The sequence below is a fragment of the Maylandia zebra genome, linkage group LG10 (assembly GCF_041146795.1).
Source record: "Maylandia zebra isolate NMK-2024a linkage group LG10, Mzebra_GT3a, whole genome shotgun sequence".
Lineage (NCBI taxonomy): Eukaryota > Metazoa > Chordata > Actinopteri > Cichliformes > Cichlidae > Maylandia > Maylandia zebra.
The window spans coordinates 440,894-464,627 of record NC_135176.1 but is presented as its reverse complement, the minus strand read 5'-3'; the positions used below and the strand labels follow the sequence as shown (position 1 = coordinate 464,627).

Below are 23,734 nucleotides of genomic sequence, written 5' to 3'. Positions count from 1 at the left end.
TGGATAAAGAGATCAGCAGTGGCAGGCCAAAGGCTCTGTTAAGAGTGGAGATGATAGACGTTAGGGTGTGATGTGTTGCAGCATTCTGTCCTCAAATCTGTGGCAGCTGCCCTCCCTCGTCTCCTTTTCTTCTTGTTGAGTGTCTCAGCAGTGTGTGTCATCGGTGACTTTGACAGCCAAAAGACTCAAATAGGCCAATAGCTTTGGATTTGTTGTTCTTTGGGATGTGGGGAGCAGTGCACTCCCTCCGCCCGCAACGATGCACATGCCATCTCTTCTTTCCATCACTCCAGATTCACCTTAGGACTTCAGTGTGCATCTCGCTCAGACACTCGTCATGTTTGATAATCAGAGTAGAATCTCTGTACACTTAATGTCAGAGTGCCGAGTACAGAAGGCCTGTTTCACTCAGACTAAGGAGGTCAGGTGGCAGGAAGTGGCAGTTTTGACTTGTTCATCCAGAACTGTGAGAAATGTGAGTAAAATGTATACCTTAAATACATCAATGTAAACTTTGTTTAGACTTGGCTCTAATCATCGCTCCATTCTTGATGCAACCATGAGTTTATGTGCCAGTACAGATCCAGTCGGTGGTGGACACACGGTCCTGCCTGGTGGAACTGATATGGGGCTGCATGCGTGTATGTAAACACTGAGTTTTAATTGGCTGTGTACAGCAGCAGGGATTGGTCCCCCTTCTGTCTGCAATAAAAGTTTGCACCACATGATAGTTTTTAATGAACTGATTTCTCACATTTATGAGTTTCCATCAGATTTCAGAGCACTGAATGAAAATGACAGTCACAGGTTTGTTTTCTTTTTTCTCACTTGTGGCCATTTTTCCAGTTCCAGTATTTAAACCTTCCCTGAATGGCTTTCAGAGTAATGATCATTCAGGGAAGGTTTAAAACCATGGAGAAGTCTTTTTATGGCTGTGGGTAGGGATGGGTATCGTTTACGTTTTATCCGATACCGGTGCCAAACTGGTACTTTTGAAACGGTGCCGGTGCTTAAAGAATGGAGAACACAAAATTGGTCCAAAAACCTCTCATGTTCAGCTGTTTTTTTGTAAAAAGATAACAATGTTAGCCTTTTCTGCAGCTATGGGGCATATATGGTATCACTCTTGGCTGGAAGCAGTGCTTAAACAATGGAAAAAACACAAACTTTGTCCTAAACCTCTCATGTTTAGCTGTTTTCCACTTTTTCTTTGGTCATTTTAGCCTTTTTGTCCAGGGTGAAGGGAGTATCTGCCATCAAACAAGAAGACAGCCGCATGTAGCTATGATGGTGTTTGCTAGTTCACCTTACATGCATTAATGTAATAACGTGGTTAGCCTACTCAACGTAAATTACACACGAACAACATTAAGCTACTCACGCAGAGAAGAACGGCTGCTGCATCATCATCATCCTCATCATTTCTGCTACACTGGCAGGGCTAGGGGCCAGGACTCTCCTCTTCGGGTTTTTTGGGGATGTTGCTAACTCCGGGTCCGATAACAGGCACCACACCCGCAGTAGATGCGCTCGGTGTGAGGTCTCGCAGCAAGCTATCAAATACGGCGCATTTCTCGGCTTTAAAAAAACGCTATGTGTCGCCAGGTGTTTCATCAGATTTGAGGTGTTACCTCCTTTGACAGTATCACAGTATCAGCTTAAAGCACTTGTTGCTGCTGAGTTTGCATATTTTGCTGTGAAGTACAACCAGACTTTGACCGCTTCGCCTTGGACATTTTTAATCTGTAGCTCTGCTCTAAAAGAACGTACGTACCTGGACCCGCCTACTATCCTCAGAAACGTAAAATGATTGGCTAGAATTCAAAGTGTATCACAGCTCAGAAAAAAAAGCACCGAAATAAAGCACCGAAATGTGCGCTGCTTTTCGGTCTGGTTACTACTGTTTATGTCAGAACCGGTGCCATCATGGCACCGGATACCGGTACCCATCCCTAGCTATGGGTTTGATTTCCATCATTACAGATGGTTATACATTACACATGTATAACCATGTTATTGCACTGAGGACTGAGGTTACAATTCACTTCCAAAGTAATATTCCAATATTATTTCTCCACAGCCACATCGGAGTGGCTGTAGGTCAGGAGGGTTTGGAAGGTTGTTCGATCCCTGACTGATCCCCAGTCTGCATGCCAAATAACCTCAGGCAAGATATTAAGCCTAAGTTGCTGTGCGATGCATCCATCAGAGTATGAATGTGTATGAATGTTAGTTAGTGAGCATTTAAAAAAATCATAGAAGAAACAGCTTGTATGAATGGGTGAATGTGGCATGTTGTATAGAGTGCTTTGAGTACTCTGGGAGAGTAGAAAAGCATCCATTTACCATTTACACCCACAGATTTAAACACTGTTCGGTCTGTGTGGACGTATTTTACAATTTCCAATAGAATACAAAGCAAAACCCTTTAGTGCGACCCAGACAGGTCACCAGTCTGCCACAGGGCTACACAGAGAGACCGACAACCATTTGAATTTAGAATCACCAGTTAACCTAACCCCACAAACCCCACAGTCTTTGGACTGCTCTGTAGCCTGACAGAGCAAACCACCATGCCACCAGTGAATTAAAGTGAAGCTACTGCTCATTTCCAACCCATGCCCCTTGTTGGGCTTTTACATCCATAGCTGAGGGCTCTGCCTCCAATTCTGGAAACTAGGAACAATAAATAAGGCTCCACTTTTAGGGCAAAGTGCTCTTAAGTACAGTAATGAATTATTTGTAAGTGAGGAGAAGATTTTAAAAGCATTTTTTCACATTCAAGGGTGGCCAGTGAATAGAAGCTAATATGTTATTAAGGACTTAGAGCAGTCAGGATGTTTGATATGCATCTTACAGGCCATATGAAAACATATAGAAATGAGCCTGAACTTATTGATACAGTTTTTAAAGGCAGATATAATGATTTTATTTTTGTCTGAATTTATATACAGAGAATTACAAATAGACAGTCTTCTGTATTTCCTTAAGCCATCTCCCCCAACCAGTCGCAGCAGATGGCCGCCCCTCCCTGAGTCTGGTTCTGCTGGAGCTTTTCTTCCCCTTAAGAGAAAGGTTTTTCTGCCCACTGTAATGTATTGCCTACTCATAGTTCATCTGATTGCTGGGGGTTTCTCTGTATTATTGTGGAGAGACTGTTGTTGTGATTTAGTGCTACATAAGTCAAATCAAATCAAATCACTTTTATTGTCACATCACATGTGCAGGTACTCTGGTACAGTACATGCGAGTGAAATTCTTGTGTGCAAGCTCCACAAGCAACAGAGGTGTGTAAAAATACAATACCGTAAGAACAAGCAAAATATAAAAATGGGTAAATCTGAGAATTATATGAATAAACATATGTAAAATATAAGAGTGTATGCGCATTACTGAATGTGTGTACTAAATATGTATATCTACGTGTGTGTGTGTGTGTGTGTGTGTACATATTTTAAAAATGAAATAGACTAAACAATAAAATAAAATATACAGAGGTTGGCAGTTGGGAATGTGCAAAACAAGTGGCATTTATATACAGTGTGGAGTGCATAATGTTGAAGTTCTGGTAAGTGAGGGTGAGGTGACTATGAAGTGTTCAGCAGTCTGATGGCCTGGTGGAAGAAGCTGTCTCTCAGTCTGCTGGTTCGGGACAGGATACTGCAGAACCTCCTTCCCGATGGAAGCAGTCTGAACAGTTTATGGCTGGGGTGACTGGACTCCTTCATGATCCTCCCCACTTTCCTCAGGCACCGCTTCCTGTAGATGTCCTGGAGGGAGGGAAGCTCACCTCCAATTATCCGTTCAGAACACCGCACTACTCTCTGGAGAGCTTTGCGGTTGTAAGCGGTGCTGTTGCCGTACCAGGTGGTGACGCATCCAGTGAGGATGCTCTCAATGGCACAGCGATAGAAGGTCCTGAGGATGCGGGGGCTCATGCCGAATCTTTTCAGTCTCCTGAGGAAGAAGAGGTGCTGCTGCGCCTCTGCGTAGTGTCGTCCGCAAACTTCACAATGATGCTGGAGTTGTTAGTGGCTGTGCAGTCGTAGGTGTAGAGTGAGTACAGGAGAGGGCTCAGTACACACCCCTGTGAATGAATGAATGAATGAATGAATGAATGCTTTATTGGCCATATGCAGGTTGCCCCACAGAGGAATAGGACCCCTGTGGAGCACCAGTGTTCAGTGTGATGGGGGATGAGGTGATGCTGCCCAGTCTGACCACTTGGCGTCTGTCAGACAGGAAGCTAAGGATCCAGCTGCAGAGGGAGCTGCTCAGTCCTAGATCCTGCAGTTTCCTGTCCAGCTTCGAGGGAACGATGGTATTGAATGCTGAGCTGTAATCTACAAACAGCATTCTCACATACGTGTCTCTCTTCTCCAGGTGTGACAGGGCAGTGTGTAGTGTCAGGGCTATGGCATCATCAGTGGACCTGTTGTGGCGGTATGCAAACTGTAGAGGGTCCAGTGAGTCGGGTAGTGCAGAGCAGATGAAGTCCCTGACCAGCTTCTCGAAGCATTTGCTTACGATGGGGGTCAGGGCTACAGGTCGCCAGTCGTTCAATGAGGAGATGGTGGAGGATTTGGGTACAGGGACGATGGTGGCCATTTTGAAGCAGGCTGGGACTACAGACAGAGAGAGGGAAAGGTTGAAGATGTGTGTAAACACTCCAGCCAGCTGAGCCGCGCATGACCTGAGGACGCGGCCGGGAATCCCGTCCGGACCAGTAGCTTTGCGTCTGTTCACCTTCCTGAAGCACCTCCGCACATCCTCCTCAGACACAGTGTCCGCACTGACGTCATCCGCGGTGCGCACACTGTCCGGTCTCATGGTGTTCGCTGTGTCGAATCTAGCGTAGAATACGTTTAATCAATCAATCAATCAATCTTTATTTATAAAGCACTTTTCATACAGAAAAAATGTAGCACAAAGTGCTTTACATAGTTAAAAGCAGCCCACCCCACCCTCCAACTCACTCCCCACACTCTCAATACACATATATCCCCCCACCCCCACCCACACACACATACACACACGCGCACACTTAAAGAGTAAAAATTGGGCTGGGCTCGCATGAGCCAAGTGAGGAAACATTATAACAGAGAGCCGTCTGCACCGGGAGCCGGTCACAGACCGCAGCCTCCGGGCTGGGCACACAGCAGGAGGGAGGCCAAGGAGCCCCCCAACCAGGCTGAGAGGACCCCAGAGACCCAGCAGCCACGGTCAATAACAGCCCCGGTGCAGAGAGCGCCCTCCGAGGAAACACTGGAGATATGACGCAATACGATATATACAGGGTAAAATGATAAAATAAATAAGAACAGGATACAATATAAATATAAATATAAATAGAGTAAGAAGATTAAAAAATGAATAAGAATAAAATCAATAAATATTAGGTAAATCCTAAATTAATAATAGAATAACAGGATAGAATAAATAAGCATAAAAAATAAATAAACGCTAAGTAAAAGCTAAATTAAAAAGGTGGGTCTTGAGCCTGTTCTTAAAAACATGTACGTTCTCTGCGGCCCTGAGCTCCTCCAGCAGGCTGTTCCACAGACGAGGACCATACCACTGAAAAGCTGCCTCTCCGTGAGTATGTGTCCTGACTTTAGGGACAATCAAAAGGCCAGTACCAGAGGACCTCAGGGTCCGCGAGGGTTCGTATAGTAAAAGCAGATCTGAGAGATAAGAAGGCCCAAGACCATTAAGACATTTAATGGTTTAGATCCTCACACAGAGAGGCCGTGGTCTGCGGTGTGCTGGTTTTCCCTCTAAAGTCTGCGATCGTGTTTAGTCCCTGCCACATACTCCGAGGGTTGTCAAACTGTTGCTCCACCCTGTCCCTGTACTCACGTTTGGCTGCTTTTATCGTCTTCCGGAGTTGGTAATGTGCGTGTTTGTAGTCCGATGTGTTCGCGGAGGCAAAAACGGTGCTCCGTGCCGCCAGTGCTGTGCGAACATCTCTGTTAATCCACGGTTTTTGATTTGGGAAGGATTTAACTGTTCTGGATGGGACGACATCTTCCACGCATTTCCTGATAAATCCGCAGACTGAGTCTGTGTACTCATCGATGTCATTAGCAGCCACGTGAAACATTTGCCAGTCCTCGTGATCAAAACAGTCCCACAGCGTGAACTCCGATTGGTCCGATCAATGGTGCACTGCTCTCAGGGTTGGAGCTTCCTGTTTCAGCTTCTGCCTGTAGGCGGGCAGGAGCAGGATTGAGCGGTGACCTGATTGGCCGAACGGGGCGTGGGTGAGGGCTTTGTACGCATCCCGGAAAGAGGTGTAGCAGTGGTCAAGTAGCCGGTCTCCACGAGTGTTGAAATGGATGGTGAAAAACCTGAAGAAAGTTGGTGAGACTTTCTTCAGGTTTCCCTTATTAAAGTCCCCGGTCGTGATAAACGCTGCCTCTGGGTGTGCGGTTTCCTCGCTGCTGATCGCGCTGTACAGTTCCCTGAGTGCTCGGTCAGTGTCGGCTTGTGGGGGAATGTAAACAGCCGTAATAATCACTGCTGTAAATTCCCTCGGTAGCCAGAATGGCCGGCACTTAATCATCAGGCACTCCAGGTCCGGTGAGCAGAAGGATTTTACCGGGTGCACGTTCGCATAATCACACCAGCTGTTGTTGATCATGAAACACACCGCCGCCTCTGCTTTTCCCAGTAAGCTCCTGTGACCTGTCCGCGCGATGCACGGAGAACCCCGGTAGTTGTATTGCGGAGTCCGGTACCTTGTCCGATAGCCAGGTTTCTGTGAGGCAGATCACGCAGCAGTCCCGCATCTCTCGCTGGAATGAGATCCGTGCCCGAAGCTCGCACAGCTTGTTCTCCAGAGACTGCACATTAGCCAGTAATAAACTGGGTAACGGTGGTCTGTTAGTGCGCCGTCTCAGTCGAACCAGAACGCCAGATCTTCTTCCTCTGTGTCAGCGTTTGCGGCCTCCAGGGGCCCAGAACAAAGGCGTCTCAGGTGAGATGAATGGGGGGTCTGCAAACGGAGGCTCCGCGTTGCAAAACTTGAACTCCGGAAAGTGATGAGAAAGTCCATCTCTTATGTCCAGTAAGGTTTGTCGGTTGTACACAGAGAGACATGTGCTACTCGTGAAAAAATAAAGGAAAAGTAAAATTAAACACAAAAACCAGCTGTTGCTTGGGGGAGCTCGCGACAAGGCTGCAATGCTCGGCACCATCTAAAATTGAATTGAATTAATTGATTTGAGCTCAGTTATATCTGATATTGTCAACAAATGTAACGATGTATCTTCTACAAACCAGCAGATACCCAGTGTGTGGTGTTTTGTAAAGATGCATATTAGTTAAGTCAAGTGGCTTCACTGTCATTCCAACCATGTGCAGTGGTGATCATAATTAATCATGCTTTATATTGGACGTGACAAAGAGTTAGTGTATTAGAAAAAGGGAAACAACTATTAGTGTAACGTAGACTTGAAGTCAAGACCGCCTAAACCAAGACCAAGACAAGACCAAGACCAGAGGGTAGCGAGACCAAGACAAGACCAAGACAGACCGAGTCAAGACCAAGACAAAGTCGAGATGAGATCAAGACCAAGACCGAGACAATAAAGCCTTTAAACTGCAGCCAGATGCTGCTTTGTTTACGGGTGTCAGGCATATTCATGTGTTTTTGCGATGCACTTGCACAGCCCTCCTCACCGCTGTCTACTGTCTCACCCACTCACTGAGAGGACAGACGCACGCTCCACTTGACTGTCGCGTCTCTCACCCTCTCTGTTTTTCACATAATGATATTATCCTATATCCTCGCATGTGATTGGCCACAATATGGAGGGATTGGAGCATAGCTGAGCCACTGTGTGAGAGCTGAGCAGCGAAAGGAAATTAAGTGAGGAGTGGCTCTCGCTCAATGGGAGTCGACTCTTCTGATTCACTACAAAGTACTCTCTAAGCACGGCTCGTAGAGCTGATGCTTTTGCACATGACACATTATCGAATGTTACGTTGTGTGTCACTCCAAATCTCCCAACCACTATGTCGATCTGAGACAGCAACACCGAGACAGCGAGACCAAGACAAGACCAAGACCAAAGTCCGTGGAGACCAAGACCACGTAAAAGTGGTCTGGAGACCGGTCTGGAGACCAAGACCAACTCTAGTGTAACGGGTCAGTGCAATATCAGGACAGTCAGAGCATGTGTAATCCTGGGGTTTGTGCAATATAATTGATGTGTTTCCGTTATTGTTCTCTATTGTCCTCTGTTGTCCATTCTTCTTGTCATTGTTTGTTCTAATATGATGTGATTACTGTTTTTGTTCTTGTCACATGATCTGTAAATAGTGTCTCTGTATGTTTTTACTAACTTGTGTGTAAGACCAACCTGCCAGAGGGTCTGCAGATGGAAATTAGCCCAAGGCTATAATCTGGCATATTTGTTAAAATGTTCATTAATATGTATTTTCTCTCTTTCTAAATAATTAAATTTAATTAAATTAATAACATTAAATTATTTATTAAAGGAAACAATGTTCTTCCAAGATCATGGTGCTACATATAACAGACAATCAACATGGGACTACATAAAGTGCAAGTGTGCAAAAAACAAAAATCAAATCAAATCAATTTTATTTATATAGCACTTTTAAAAACAACAACTGTTGACCAAAGAACTGTACGATAAAATAATCAGATAAAATTTAAAAGGAAAGTAAAATAAAAGATAAGAAAATAATAAGAATAAAATAATGACAGATTCATACAGAATTAAGACAAAGAGTAAAAATGGGTCTTTAAACGAGTTTTAAAAGTATCCAGTGTTGGTGAGGTCCTGATATGTAAAGGCAGTTTATTCCACAGTTTCGGAGCAGTCGCAGCAAAAGCCCGATCTCCTCTGTGTTTTAATCTGGACCTAGGGACAATTAGAAGCATTTGGTCCGCAGACCTCAAAGGTCTTGCTGGAGTATAGGGCTTTGGAGTTGTCACGCCGCAATGCATTATGGGAGCGCACCACCATTTTAGCAGGCCACGAATCAAAACAAACACACTGTGTTGGAAGGAAGATTGCTACGAACCACACTTAAAAGCAGCTTAAAAGAAAAAGGACGTTATAGAGACAGATTGCGTCCAGATGCAAAGAGACGGTACTTACAAAAAATAGTGTGCATTGGAAATGTAGACCCGTATGAAATACGGCTGTGGAGTAGAAACCCTGAAGACCAACCGCTATTGACTTAGCCTGATATATTTTCGTACCTTGTCTGTGGAGTCAGTGCATACACAGCGAACCAATTTTGCAATTATAAATGTCTGGAGGCGCACATCCAATTCACCAATGATTGGGTACAAGATTTGGCTTTTTTTAAGCCTCCACGTTGTGAATTCGGCGTCATTCAAACAAAGGTAAGTCAGCTTGAGTACTGCGAGTAAAATGTGTTTGATTTCCCCCTGAACATTCAAGTTAGTGCATTCATGAGGGGAAATTACAGTGAGAACATGTGGAGGCTCTGTTAGATGGATAACATAGTGAGATCAGTGCATTGATGTGACATTGTCCTGAAGGATGTAGTTATTCTATATGGTTAAAGAAATTGCACCAATTAATTCATATTTATTATAAATAATCCTAATTATACACCTTGCTTCCGTGTTTGTGTCCTGTGTGACAAAATGTATTCTATTTTGGTTTTATACATTGATTAATGACCTGCAGAATCTCCTTATCATATTAAGTGATTCATAAAAGTCGAACTTTATGCTTTCCGTGATATCCGTAATATCAAGATGGCGCCAGTGTGTACAGCCTGCCGTCTGACTCTGTTTGTACTAGTGTTTTATTTTTACTTTGTGTTAAACCATGCTAACTCTCTGCTTGTATATGATCGCCAAATGCTGCTGGCTTTAAGATCCTCTCAGTTAAAAACTCGTTATTGCAATCGTGGATATCAGGGAACCTTCTCCCCACCGCTCCTGTCAGGAGTTCCAGCTTGTCTCCGTTGTGTTCCGGCGCTACCTCAACTGAGAGGGCGCCGTAGACGCCATGGGAAACGCAGTGGCTTATTGGTGAGAATGAAGGCTACCTGGACACGATTTCGAAAAATACCTCACCCTATCCCGACTGGATTTGACCGCGTCAACTACTGGCACTCTCTGGACATGGCTTACACTTGCCTGACACCTGTTGTCGGGCTTACGACAATAACCCCGCGCCAGCGTCCCCCCGTCTTCGCTCAGGTGGAGTAAACCCTCAGAACCTACGGCCGATAGGTCGGGCACCCACATCGACCGCTGAGCCACCTGTACCACTAAGATTAAGTCTTGTTAATGCTTGATCGCTAGCAAACAAAACTTTTATTCTTAAGGACTTCTTTACTGATCGGGGACTGGATCTAATGCTTTTAATGGAAACTTGGCAGAGAGTCAGTGAGTCCAGCTGTTTTACTGAACTTTTACCGCCTGACTGTGAATATCTTAATGTGCCGAGGATGACTGGGCGTGGTGGTGGAGTGGCAGCTGTTTTTAGGAAGAAGCTCTCTTGCAAACAACTCTTAACTCACTCGTATTCTAGTTTTGAACTTCTGACGTTTGAATTGAGGCATCCCCACCCGACACTCGTTGCAGCTGTATACAGGCCTCCAAAATATCACAAGGATTTTATCCAAGACTTTTCAAACTTTTTAGCTGGAACTGTGCCAAACCATGATCGAATCTTAATCGTTGGAGATTTTAATATTCATGTGTGTTGTCCCTCCAATTCATTGGCCAGAGACTTTTTAAGTTTGATAGACTCCTTCAGTCTTGCTCAACTTGTGTCTGGGCCAACCCAGAAACAGGGTCATACATTGGATCTTGTGCTGGCTTTAGGGTTACCGGTCCTAAGCATGGAAATATGTGATGCTGTTTTTTCTGATCACTGTCCTGTTGTGTTTGATATACTTATCTCTCCGCCATTTTACACCTCTTATTTCAACACGTCGTTGTCGTGTCTTTAACCAATCTACAACAGAACAATTTTCTATTGCTTTTAAAAAAGTTTTAAGTTCTCCCCTTGGCTTTGGTACGAAGGAAATGACAGTTAATTTTTATGATATATGTAAAACTATCCTTGATGAGTTCGCTCCTTTTAAAACTATAAGCTCGAAACCACGACCAGACCCATGGATAAATAAGGCCACTCGTTCAGCCAGACGAGAGTGCAGGAAGGCTGAACGTAAGTGGAAAAAAGATGGGCTGCAGGTGTCCTATCAGGTATCAGGACATTGTAAAAGCTGAAAAGTCAAGGTTTCTTTCTAATGTTATTGAGAATAGCTCCAATAATTCTCGGGTTCTTTTTTCAATTATTGACTCTGCCCTGAATATTTCCCCAGCTTCTTGTATTAATAGTTCCTCAGACACCTGTGAAAGGTTCCTGCAGTTTTTTTTATCAATAAGATAAAACAGCTTCGATCTATGATCGCCCTGCCTTCACATGACGTTTCTAAAATATTCACCTGCTTTGCTGATTTTGATCAGTTTGAGCTTGTGTGTCTTGATGAGGTGGAGGAAGTATGTAATGGCACAAAGACATCATCGTGTCCAAATGACATTATTCCAACACATTCTAAAAAAGATTTTTAAGGTTGTCAGTTCTGACATTTTAGCTATTTTTAATAGCAGCCTTAGCTCAGGTGTTGTACAGCCTGTTTTAAACATGCTATTGTACCGCCTGTACTTAAAAAACCTAATCTCAACTGCTCTGTCCTCACTAACTTCAGGCCTATTTCAAAGCTCCCCTTCCTGTCGAAAATTTTGGAAAAGATTGTGTTTGTACAGCTGCAATCTTTTGTAAACAGACACAATGTTCTTGAGAGGTTTCAGTCTGGTTTTAAAACTCTTCATAGTACAGAAACTGCACTTTTAAAAGTTCTTAATGATCTTTTATTAGCCACTGACTCAGGTGACTCAGCTGTGCTTCTGCTTTTAGATCTGACCGCTGCCTTCAATACTGTTGACCACAGCATCTTAATCTCGCGGTTGGAGCATTGTGGCGTAAAGGGCACCCCATTAGAGTGGTTCAGGTCATACCTGTCTGACAGGACCTTCTCTGTGAGCTTTGGCGATTTTATCTCTTCCTCAGCTCCCCTTACTTGTGGTGTTCCCCAGGGATCTATACTGGGGCCAATATTGTTCTCCATTTATATGCTGCCTCTAGGTCTAATTTTTAGAAAATGTAACATTTGTTTTCATTCATATGCCGATGATACTCAGATCTATCTTCAACTGAAGGGAAACAGTCCTGCCTCACTAGATCCCTTACTTCAGTGTCTCTGTGAAGTTAAATCTTTGATGGCCTCTAACTTCCTTAACTTCAATGTGAACAAAACTGAAGTGCTAATTTTTGGACCAAGCGGCAATCCCAGCACCTCTAATGTTAACCTGCACAGTCTTGAGCCTTTTGTCAAATCACATGCCAAAAATTTGGGGGTTATATTTGACAGCAATTTCACCTTTGAAAAACAAATTAGCTCAGTCGTACAGTGGTCTTTCTTCAAACTGAGGCTTTTATCTAAGGTGAGATCATTTTTATCTTTTAAAAACTTTGAACGGGCGATTCATGCTTTCATTACATCCCAGCTGGACTATTGTAACTCCTTATATGCTGGAGTTAGCCAGACCTGTCTGGCAAGGCTGCAGTTAGTCCAGAATGCTGCAGCTCGTCTTCTGACACGTACTAAAAGATGTGAACACATTTCCCCGGTGCTCGCCTCCCTTCATTGGCTCCCTGTCCACTTCAGAATTAATTTTAAAATTTTATTGTTGACTTACAAAGCCCTGAATGGACAGGCTCCCGGGTATTTGTCTGACGTCTTGCAGACTTATACCCCCCTTAGATCTCTTAGATCAAGTGATTTTTTGCTTGTAGCTGCACCAAGGTCGAGGCTGGTTCATAGAGGCGATCCAGCATTTGCAGTTGTAGCGCCTAAGCTGTGGAATAACAGGCTCCCACGGTCAATCTTTTTAAATCTTATCTTAAAACGCATTTTTATTTACTGGCTTTTAATACAGCATGAGAGTTATTTGTTAATTCATATTTGGTGTTTGCTATCAATACTCTAAGTTATTTTATTAGGTATGTTGTATTCTTGTACAGCACTTTGGTCAACGCTCCTGTTGTAATTAAATGTGCTATATAAATAATTAAACTAAACTAAACGAAACTTTCTCCATCTCTAAAGTGATTACATCATTTTTTGTTGGCAGATTTAGAATGTAACATGCAGCGTTCTATAGATGGATACATAAAAAGATAAAAAATTACATGTATGTAGGGATGGGTATCGTTTAGGTTTTATCCGATACCGGTGCCAAATCGGTACTTTAGAAACGGTGCCGGTACTCAAACGGTGCTCAAACCGGTGCTTAAAGAATGGAGAACACAAAATTGGTCCAAAAACCTCTGATGTTCAGCTGGTTTTTTTGTAAAAAGATAACAATGTTAGCCTTTTCTGCAGCTATGGGGCATATATGGTATCACTCTTGGCTGGAAGCAGTGCTTAAACAATGGAAAAAACACAAACTTTGTCCAAAAACCTCTCATGTTTAGCTGTTTTCCACTTTTTCTTTGGTCGTTTTAGCCTTTTTGTCCAGGGTGAAGGGAGTATCTGCCATCAAACAAGAAGACAGCCGCATGTAGCTATGATGATGTTTGCTAATTCACCTTACATGCATTAATGTAATAACGTGGTTAGCCTACTCAACATAAATTACACACGAACAACATTAAGCTACTTACGCAGAGAAGAACGACTGCTGCTGCATCATCATCCTCATCATTTCTGCTACACTGGCAGGGCTAGGGGCCAGGACTCTCCTCTTCGGGTTTTTGGGGGATGTTGCTAAATCCGGGTCAGATAACAGGCACTACACCCGCAGTAGATGTGCACGGTGTGAGGTCCCACAGCAAGCTATCAAATACGGCGCATTTCTGGGCTTTTAAAAAAAACCCGCTGGCGTGTCGCCAGGTGTTTCATCAGATTTGAGGTGTTACCTCCTTTGACAGTATCACAGTATCAGCTTAAAGCACTTGTTGCTGCTGAGTTTGCATCTTTTGCTGTGAAGTACAACCAGACTTTGACCGCTTCGCCTTGGGCATTTTTAATCTGTAGCTCTGCTCTAAAAGAACGTACGTACCTGGACCCGCCTACTATCCTCGGAAACGTAAAATGATTGGCTAGAAGTGTATCACAGCTCAGGAAAAAAAAGCACCGAAATGTGCGCTGCTTTTCGGTCTGGTTACTACCGTTTATGTCAGAACCGGTACCATCATGGCACCGGACACCGGTACCCATCCCTACATGTATGTGCTAACTTTCTAAACACTTTATTCTTGTCTTTAAATGAACTTTGTCTGTGTGTGTTTCAGGTCCTGCACTCTCAAAGACTGAATAAACCAGCATTGCAGCCATGGGTCAATGTGAGCATCACAGGGAAGGTTGAAGCCACCCACTGCACCTGTAAGGCCGGAGTCGTGGAGACCTGCAGCCATGTCACTGCTCTTCTGTTTAAAGTACACTCAACAAAAATATAAACGCAACACCTTTGTTACTGCTCCCATTCCCCATGGGATGGACGTAGAGACCTAAAATTCATTCCAGATACACAATATAACCATCCCTCCCAAACAGTGGTCACAAATCAGTCCAAATGTGTGGTAGTGGGCACATCTGCTATATTGAGATAATCCATCCCACCTCACAGGTGTGCCACATCAGGATGCTGATCTGACATCATGAGTAGTGCACAGGTGTACCTCAGACTGCCCACAACAAAAGGCCACCCTGGAATGTGCAGTTTTGTCTCACAGCAAAATGCCACAGATGCCACAAGCAATGAGGGAGCGTGCAATTGGCATGCTGACAGCAGGAATGTCAACCAGATCTGTCGCCCGTGCATTGAATGTTCATTTCTCAACCATAAGCCGTCTCCACAGGCGTTTCAGAGAATATGGCAGCACATCCAACCGGCCTCACAACCGCAGACCTCGTGTAACCACACCAGCCCAGGACCTCCACATCCAGCAGGTTCACCTCCAAGATCGTCTGAGACCAGCCACCCAGACAGCTGCTGGAACAATTGGTTTGCACAACCAAACAATTTCTGCACAAACTGTCAGAAACCGTCTCAGGGACGCTCAACTGCATGCCCGTCGTCCTCATCGGGGTCTTGACCTGACTCCAGCTCGTCGCCGTAACAGACTTGTGTGGGCAAATGCTCACATTCGATGGCGTCTGGCACGTTGGAGAGGTGTGCGCTTCACGGATGAATCATGGTTCACATTGTTCAGGGCAGATGGCAGCTGAGAATGTCCCAGTTCTTGCATGGCCAGCATACTCACCGGACATGTCACCCATTGAGCATGTTCGGGATGTGCTTGACCGGCGTATACGACAGCGTGTACCAGTTCCCACGAATATCCAACAACCTCGCACAGCCATTGAAGTGGAGTGGACCAACATTCCACAGGCCACAATTGACAATCTGATAGACTCCATGCGACGATGTGTTGCACTGCATGAGGCAAATGGTGGTCACACCAGATACTGACCGGTTCTGGGTCCCCAGACCCCCAATAGCGCAAAAAACTGCACATTCCAGGGTGGCCTTTTGTTGTGGGCAGTCTGAGGTACACCTGTGCACTACTCATGATGTCAGATCAGCATCCTGATGTGGCACACCTGTGAGGTGGGATGGATTATCTCAATATAGCAGATGTGCCCACTACCACACATTTGGACTGATTTGTGACCACTGTTTGGGAGGGATGGTTATATTGTGTATCTGGAATGAATTTTAGGTCTCTACGTTTATATTTTTGTTGAGTGTAGAAGCAACAGTGTTGATCTGTGGCACAAGGACTGTTACAGATGAACCTGCATACTGGGTTTTGCTGGGTAATATGACCAAGATACAATCAGTGGTTGGCCATAAGATAGACTTCTCCTCTTCAGCTGCCCCCAAAAAAGGCTCTCAATCAAAACATAAACAGACCATCCGTAGTGACAGGTAAAAGAAGCCGTCCTCAAAAAAGAAAAATTCCACCTGCTACTGTGGAGGAGTTGGATCAACTGATGGGAAAATATTTCTCTAAGCATAGTTCTGTTCTGAATAACCCATAATGTTTTATTTAGGGCATAGGTGTCAAACTCTGGCCCGCGGGCCAAATTTGGCCCGCAGCCTAATTACATTTGGCCCGCGAAGCCATACCACATTACTATTAGAGCTGGCCTACTGGTATTATATACACCCAGCACGCCCCTGCGGGCGGTTTATCCTTCAAGCTCGGGTCCTCTACCAGAGGCCTGGGAGCTTGAGGGTCCTGCGCAGTATCTTAGCTGTTCCCAGGACTGCGCTCTTCTGGACAGAGATCTCCGATGTTGTTCCCGGGATCTGCTGGAGCCACTCGCCTAGCTTGGGAGTCACCGCACCTAGTGCTCCGATTACCACGGGGACCACCGTTACCTTCACCCTCCACATCCTCTCGAGCTCTTCTCTGAGCCCTTGGTATTTCTCCAGCTTCTCGTGTTCCTTCTTCCTGATATTGCTGTCATTCGGAACCGCTACATCGATCACTACGGCCGTCTTCTTCTGTTTGTCTACCACCACTATGTCCGGTTGGTTAGCCACCACCATTTTGTCCGTCTGTATCTGGAAGTCCCACAGGATCTTAGCTCGGTCATTCTCCACCACCCTTGGGGGCATCTCCCATTTTGACCTCGGGACTTCCAGATTATACTCGACACAGATGTTCCTGTACACTATGCCGGCCACTTGGTTATGGCGTTCCATGTATGCCTTGCCTGCTAGCATCTTGCACCCTGCTGTTATGTGCTGGATTGTCTCTGGGGCATCTTTACACAGTCTGCACCTGGGGTCTTGCCTGGTGTGATAGACCCCAGCCTCTATGGATCTTGTGCTCAGAGCTTGTTCTTGTGCTGCCATGATTAGTGCCTCTGTGCTGTCTTTCAGTCCAGCTTTGTCTAGCCACTGGTAGGATTTCTGGATATCAGCCACCTCCTCTATCTGCCGGTGGTACGTACCGTGCAGGGGCCTGTCCTTCCATGCGCTTAGCGTACAGCCTCAGGGTGCTGGACTTGGGGTGAAACCCTCCATGCATGGTAAGGAGCTTTCTTGTCTTTATGTCAGTGGCTTCTATCTCCTCCTTTGGCCAGCCTATTACCCCAGCAGGGTACCTGATCACGGGCAGGGCGTACGTGTTGATGGCCCGGATCTTGTTCTTACCATTCAGCTGACTCCTCAGGACTTGCCTGACCCTCTGCAGGTACTTGGTGGTTGCAGCTTTTCTAGCGGCCTCTTCATGGTTCCCATTCGCCTGCGGGATCCCCAGGTACTTGTAACTGTCCTCTATGTCTGCAATGTTGCCTTCTGGTAGTTCAATCCCCTCAGTTCTGACTACCTTCCCTCTCTTTGTTACCATCCGACTACCATCTGCCAGTCTTGTTAATGATCTCACTGAGGGGGTTCAGGCCTATGCAGAACAGCAGTGGGGACAGAGCATCTCCTTGGTAGATCCCGCACTTGATGGTGACTTGTGCTATGGGCTTGGAGTTGGCCTCTAGTGTTGTACGCCACATCCCCATTGAGTTCCTGATGAAGGCTCTTAGGGTCCCATTGATCTTGTACAATTCTAGGCATTCCAGTATCCAGCTGTGGGGCATTGAGTCATAGGCCTTCTTGTAATCAATCCAGGCAGTGCACAGGTTGGTCAGTCTGGTCTTGCAGTCTCGACTGACTGTTCTGTCTACCAGTAGCTGGTGTTTTGCGCCTCTGGTATTCTTGCCAATCCCTTTCTGTGTGCCGCTCATGTATTGACCCATGTGCCTATTCATCTTAGCCGATATGATGCCTGACAGGAGCTTCCATGTAGTACTGAGGCAGGTTATTGGTCGGTAGTTGGAGGGGACCGGTCCCTTCTTGGGGTCCTTGGGGATCAGGACCGTCCGACCTTCGGTTAGCCATTCCGGGTGTCTCTCGTTAACTAGCAGCTGGTTCATTTGTGCTGCCAGACGCTCGTGGAGTGCAGTCAGCTTCTTTAGCCAGTAGGCGTGAACCATGTCGGGCCCTGGTGCTGTCCAACTCTTCATACTGGAGACCCTTTCTTGGATATCTGCCACTGTGATGGTTACTGGACCCTGTTCAGGGAGGTCGCTGTGGTCTGCCCTCAGATCCACTAGCCACTGAGCATTGCCATTATGGGTTGCGTCCTTCTCCCATATGCTCTTCCAGTATTGCTCCGTCTCCAGCCTTGGTGGTGCTGTTCTCTTATTATTGTTCCCTTGCCACTGAGAGTACACCTTTGCTGGTTCTGTGGAGAACAGCTGGTTTATTCTCCTGCCTTCTATCTCTCTGGTGTACCTCCTCAAGCGGCTGGCCAAGGCTATGAGTCTTTGCTTGGCAGTTTCCAAGGCCTCAGGTATGGACAGCTTGCTGTATTTCTTATGCATCTTCTTTGTCGCACCTTTCTGCAACTCCGTTAGTTGGCTAACCTCCCTCCGTGCTACTTTGATCTTGCCCTCTAGCCTCCTTCTCCATGGAGGGTACTGCCCCTTGTGGCTGTTCAACTTGTAGCCAAGCATCTCACTGATCACTGCTGCCGTATTGTAGATCAGCTTGTTAGTGTCGGTAATCGTGGTTGTAGGTATCGTCCGTAGTGCTGCATTAACATCATCTAGCAGACCTTCTGAGGGTACTTCACGTAATCTTGGTAACCAACTACGGGGGATACAGGTTTCAAGCTTGGCCATGATCCTATTTTTCAGGTCAGTTCCTCTCGCACTCAACGATCCTTCTCCTATCGCACTTGGGGCTATGTACCCAATCTCGGGTGGGGGTGATGATATCTCTCCCCTGACCTGGCGTCCTGACTCCTCCTTGCCATAGCATTTGTGTTGTACCTCGTCAATCTCTAGCTGTGAGAGCAGTCCCTTCTTTCGAATGTTGGAACACTGAGCTACTAGTTGTTTCGCCGTCATTGTGGATGTTGGATATCGAAGAATCCATAGGTCCCGCATCCTATTCATGTAGCCCCTTCCGCCGGGGTTACTTGCGTAGTAGCATTCCAACAACGCCCTGTTTTCGTCTCTTGCCCACCGATGCCTTCTTGTTCCAGTAGCCCACTTTTCGTCAGGGTGCCCTGGTTCCTCAACACCTGACGCGGACCTTGTTGATCCGGGCGACGTCCGAGCCGGCATGCCTTCATATTTATCTGTCTCGCTCATGTCTGCGGTAGGCTTGCTTAGCATAGGGGGTCTAGCCTTAGGACCCTTACTGGATACAGACGCCCCAGGCAGGAATCGAACTTGCGACCCTCTGCTCCAAAGGCGTGTAGTCTACACTATCCAGCTGATATATATATATATATATATATATATATATATATATATATATATTTTGTCTAGTATTTAAGCTTTGCTTGTTCCATATTCAGTTTTTCAGCAAAACTTGTTTGACTCCATAAGAAGAGATTCATTCTTATATCTGGAGGAAGATTTTTTTTTTTCAATAAATATTAATGTTAGCCCGCGACTTTGTTCCAGTTTTGAATTTTGGCCCACTGTGTATTTGAGTTTGACACCCCTGATTTAGGGGGTCTACATTTGTGCCTGACGTGCATTGCCATGTAAATAATTTGCATTTACTGAATATGTACTTACTACATATAAGTAACACTGTTGAAAAGTTGAATAAAGAAACAAATAAATGTTTGCCTTTTTTTTAAAATTAAAACCACTTTGTAGAACATCACATCAGTAACAATGTAGAATCAATGTCATTAATAGTTTACAAACGACAAAATGTTCACATAAAATCATGACAGCATTTAAATAATATCACCCACTGCTAGCATTCTGTAATTTACTCTCTTTTGAAAACTTAACACTACATATACAGCACAAGACTTTTAAGAGTATTTAACAAGAGCATGTTTCCCTGGTTTTACTACCACACTGGGGCACATGTTCACCCTCACATGGAAGAAGTAATCTGATTGGCATGCTGGTATGTAGTAGAGACGGCACGATACCACTTTTTTATGTCCGATACCGATACCGATATCATAAATTTGGATATCTGCCGATACCGATATGAATCCGATATAGTGTTTTTTAATCAACAAAACTGTTTTTTTAAATATCTTGCTGCATTTTGTATAAGTTCATACTCAAGTTTAAAACAACAACTACACTAAAGCTATTCTGTTATACCTGTATGCAAAAGAGAATATTTCATAGTTCAGCAATACTGATCAATCTAATAAACTTAAACCTACACCATCCTCCCTATTCTGGTATTTTAAAGAGTACTTAGCATAAATATTAAGCAACCTAACTAATAGGGTTCCAACTCCCAGCAACAACAAAAATAAAAAAATAAAAAATAGGGAACCACCCCTCACGCGCCACCTCATGATGCTTAATCGACGTAATCAACCTTAATTTGATGCAGTGTGAAAAAAAATGCACAGAAATCAATTATTTTTCAAGAAATATTAAATAGATTCACCAGCTTTCTTCAACAAAATTGCAGACTGCACAGATGGTACCTTCCCAAAGGAAAAAGTACTATAGCTTACTAGGGTATATTAGACTTAATAGTCACTATATACAGTAATTGACTTCTATTCATTTTACATCAAATTAAAACTTTGGGTGTCAGATAATTAATTATTAAAAACAAGACATTTTAAATGAGAATAAGAAAGAAAAGTATGTCTTTGTGCCCCCTTTTCCCTGTTAATGCCCTATTGGCCCCCCTGGCTAAACTTTGCTAGATCCGCCCCTGCACAGTTACCAGCGTCAGCTACGTAGAAAAAGATCCTGGTGTAGAAAGTAATATTGAATAAATTCTAACAACAGCTGATCAAGCTTAAATGTGCTGCTGTTGTTCAGCTGCTGGTTTCCTCTTTCTGGTGCAAAGTGGGCCAAAAGCAAACCAGAGACAGGGACTCGCGACAGAAAAGCCGATCAGCTGATCATTGATCAGTTTCATGATTGAAGTAGCAGCAAGAAGAGGCAGTCGCTCCATATATCGCTTGTTAAGCTTAACGCAGAATGCTTTACAAACATTCAGAGATGGACTTACACACTTGCTTTACTTCTCTCGGGGATAACTTTGTCGGAGATGAAATGCCGGGTAGCTAGCGAAGCTCCACATGCTATCCAGACCACCACAGGTCCCGCATGCCACAGCCGCTCTATCACGTGATGCATACTGCTCCGACGTGCTAACGTTCTGAGGTGAGTTACGGCGTGTTGCAAGTTTTCTGAGGTGCTTTCGTGATATTTAATGGATCGGATTACATTTTTTATTTTTCTCCGATATCCGATCCAGTAATTTAGGTCAGTATCGGACCGATACCGATACGTAATATCGGATCGGTCCATCTCTAGTATGTAGCATGTGGTTTGAAGCAGGGATTTCGTAGTGCCCCATGTGTAGCGTTGGAACCCAGTCAGGATTTGTTTTATCCATTTCATAGGCTGGTTTGCTACAATAATGAAAAACAATTAGGAACTCTATAGAACGTATATCTACAAAATCACTCATTAGGATGTTTGTTCTAATTTGCTATGACCTATAAAACCAATAGGCTATAAAGAGTAATATGAACTTATTTAGATCCTACTCGTCTCACAGCTGCTATCCAGGCTAGATGCCCTCTTTTGGTAACATCCGATACATAAGCTCCCGCACGTTGCTTCTAAGTGGGTAAAGAATAAAAAGCGAGCCCATTTTCCAGCTTATTCCCTTCCCGGTCATGTAATCTAACAACTTACAACACAGCAAGGGCGAACCTTTGCTGATGCTTTCGCTCCTTTAGCCCTTTGTTTGGCCTGCTAAAATGGTGCCTCGGCAGTCACGTCCCCTCCCATGACATCATGCTCCAAAGCCCTATACCAATTTAAAAGATCAGAAAGATATATAGGAGCTAGTCCATGCAATGTTTTAAAAACAAGTGTCAAGATCTTAAAATCAATTCGAAAACTTATTGGCAGCCAGTGTAGCAAGGCAAGTATAGGGGATATGTGCTCTCGCTTCCACTTGCCAGTCAGAAGCCTTGTTGCAGCATTTTGAACCAGCTGTAGTCAGCCAATAGATGACTGTTAGGTCTGTCTAGCACATAAACCTATTCGCTGTAACGTTCAAGACAATTTAATTACACAACAAAAGCATTGAACACCAAGTAGGCAAAGTTCTTCGTGTTACTCATGCATGAGGGAGAGAACCACGACAAGTGCCGTTCCTTCGCTTGACCCCAGTCGCTCTCGTCCGCTCCCCCATAACATTGTTCTTTTATTGCGCTCACATGAATATACATAGGTTCATTAACATATGACGTCTACATACACACAAAGAGCACCTTGCCTGTGTGTGTGCGTGTGTGTGTGTGTGTGTGTGTGGGTGGGGGTGGGGGGTGGGGGGGGGGTCAAGATGTGACCCTGTGAAGACTCCCCAAAGCTGGTGCTGACATAGCTACGTTTATCCTACCAAAAACCAATAAGACAAGGTACGACCTCTCTCATGCTCCCAGGATGTAGGTGTGAATGCCAGAACACTCTGGAATGCACACCAAGCCTTTGCAGACTATTAAGGATCAAACCTCTACCAACATGACATTGATTATACAACTCTAAGCATATATGAGTAGATATTTCTAAGCATAAATGACAATCAACCATACAATAACATAACAACGACGAAGTAACATCAGAGTAGAGACTGTTGCAGAAGTCGAGGCGAGGTGAAATAAAGGCATGGATTGCTTTCTCAAAGTCTCTGAAGCAGAGAAATGGCTTCCCCTTTGCAAGTAGGCGGAAGTGAATGAAGCTGTACACAGTACACAAGACAGTGCAGACACAACAGTGCTATAGAAAAGTGCAAAAGACTGAGTATTGTGCAAAAAGTAACTTGGTGTATGAAGGTGTGTGTGTCAGTCCCTCACTGTTCATATTAAGAATATGTGTTCCAGCTCAGAACCCTGTGGAATTTAGTTACTAACTTTTAATTCAATTCAATTTTATTTATATAGCGCTAAATCACAACAACAACAGTCGCCTCAAGGCGCTTTATATTGCACAGTAGATCGTACAATAATATATACAGAAAAAACCCAACAATCATATGAAGCCCTATGAGCAACCACTTTGGTGACAGTAGAAGGAAAAACTCCCTTTTAACAGGAAGAAACCTCCGGCAGAACCAGGCTCAGGGAGGGGCGGGGCCATCTGCCACAACAGGTTAGGGGTGAAGGGAGGAAGAGGGGACACAGCCAGAGATGAATAGTAACTAATGACTGAATGCAAATTGGTTGGTGTGAGAGAAGGAAGACAGGATAAAGACATGCTGTGGAAGAGAGGCAGAGATTAATAACAGATATGATTCTGTTAGGTATGGCTGTGTGCAGGCAGGAATAGGACCCAAGGTGCAGACTCCGGAGACAGACGTGAACTCAAAAAAGGCTTTAATTTAATACTCAAAATATAACATAACTGAAAAAACTCAAAACAAACTTAAACTAGAGAAATGACAGAACACACAGCTAGGAAAACGGTAGATCGCGACACAGACACAGAGAAACACTGGGCTTAAATACACAGAGGGAGCAATCAGGGAATGGGTAACAGGAGGGAAACACAGCTGGGACAAATCAGAACTGACGAGACCAAAGAAGCGTAAACTGAACACACTGAGATA

The 23,734-nt window shown here is 44.6% G+C and overlaps 1 protein-coding gene across 2 annotated transcripts in view; it reads left to right on the top strand.

Moving 5' to 3' along the window:
• The window catches only part of LOC101470995 (CXADR-like membrane protein), a 112,890-nt gene that overhangs the window by 1,490 nt on the left and 87,666 nt on the right, over positions 1 to 23,734 (top strand). The window contains exon 2 of one of the 2 annotated variants that reach the window (XM_076888850.1): positions 14,385 to 14,475. The exons of the other annotated variant lie outside the window; for it this stretch is intronic. Coding sequence (XP_076744965.1) covers positions 14,385 to 14,475 — 91 coding nt within the window. The remainder of the gene's footprint in view (positions 1 to 14,384; positions 14,476 to 23,734) is intronic. 2 annotated transcript variants of the gene reach the window in all.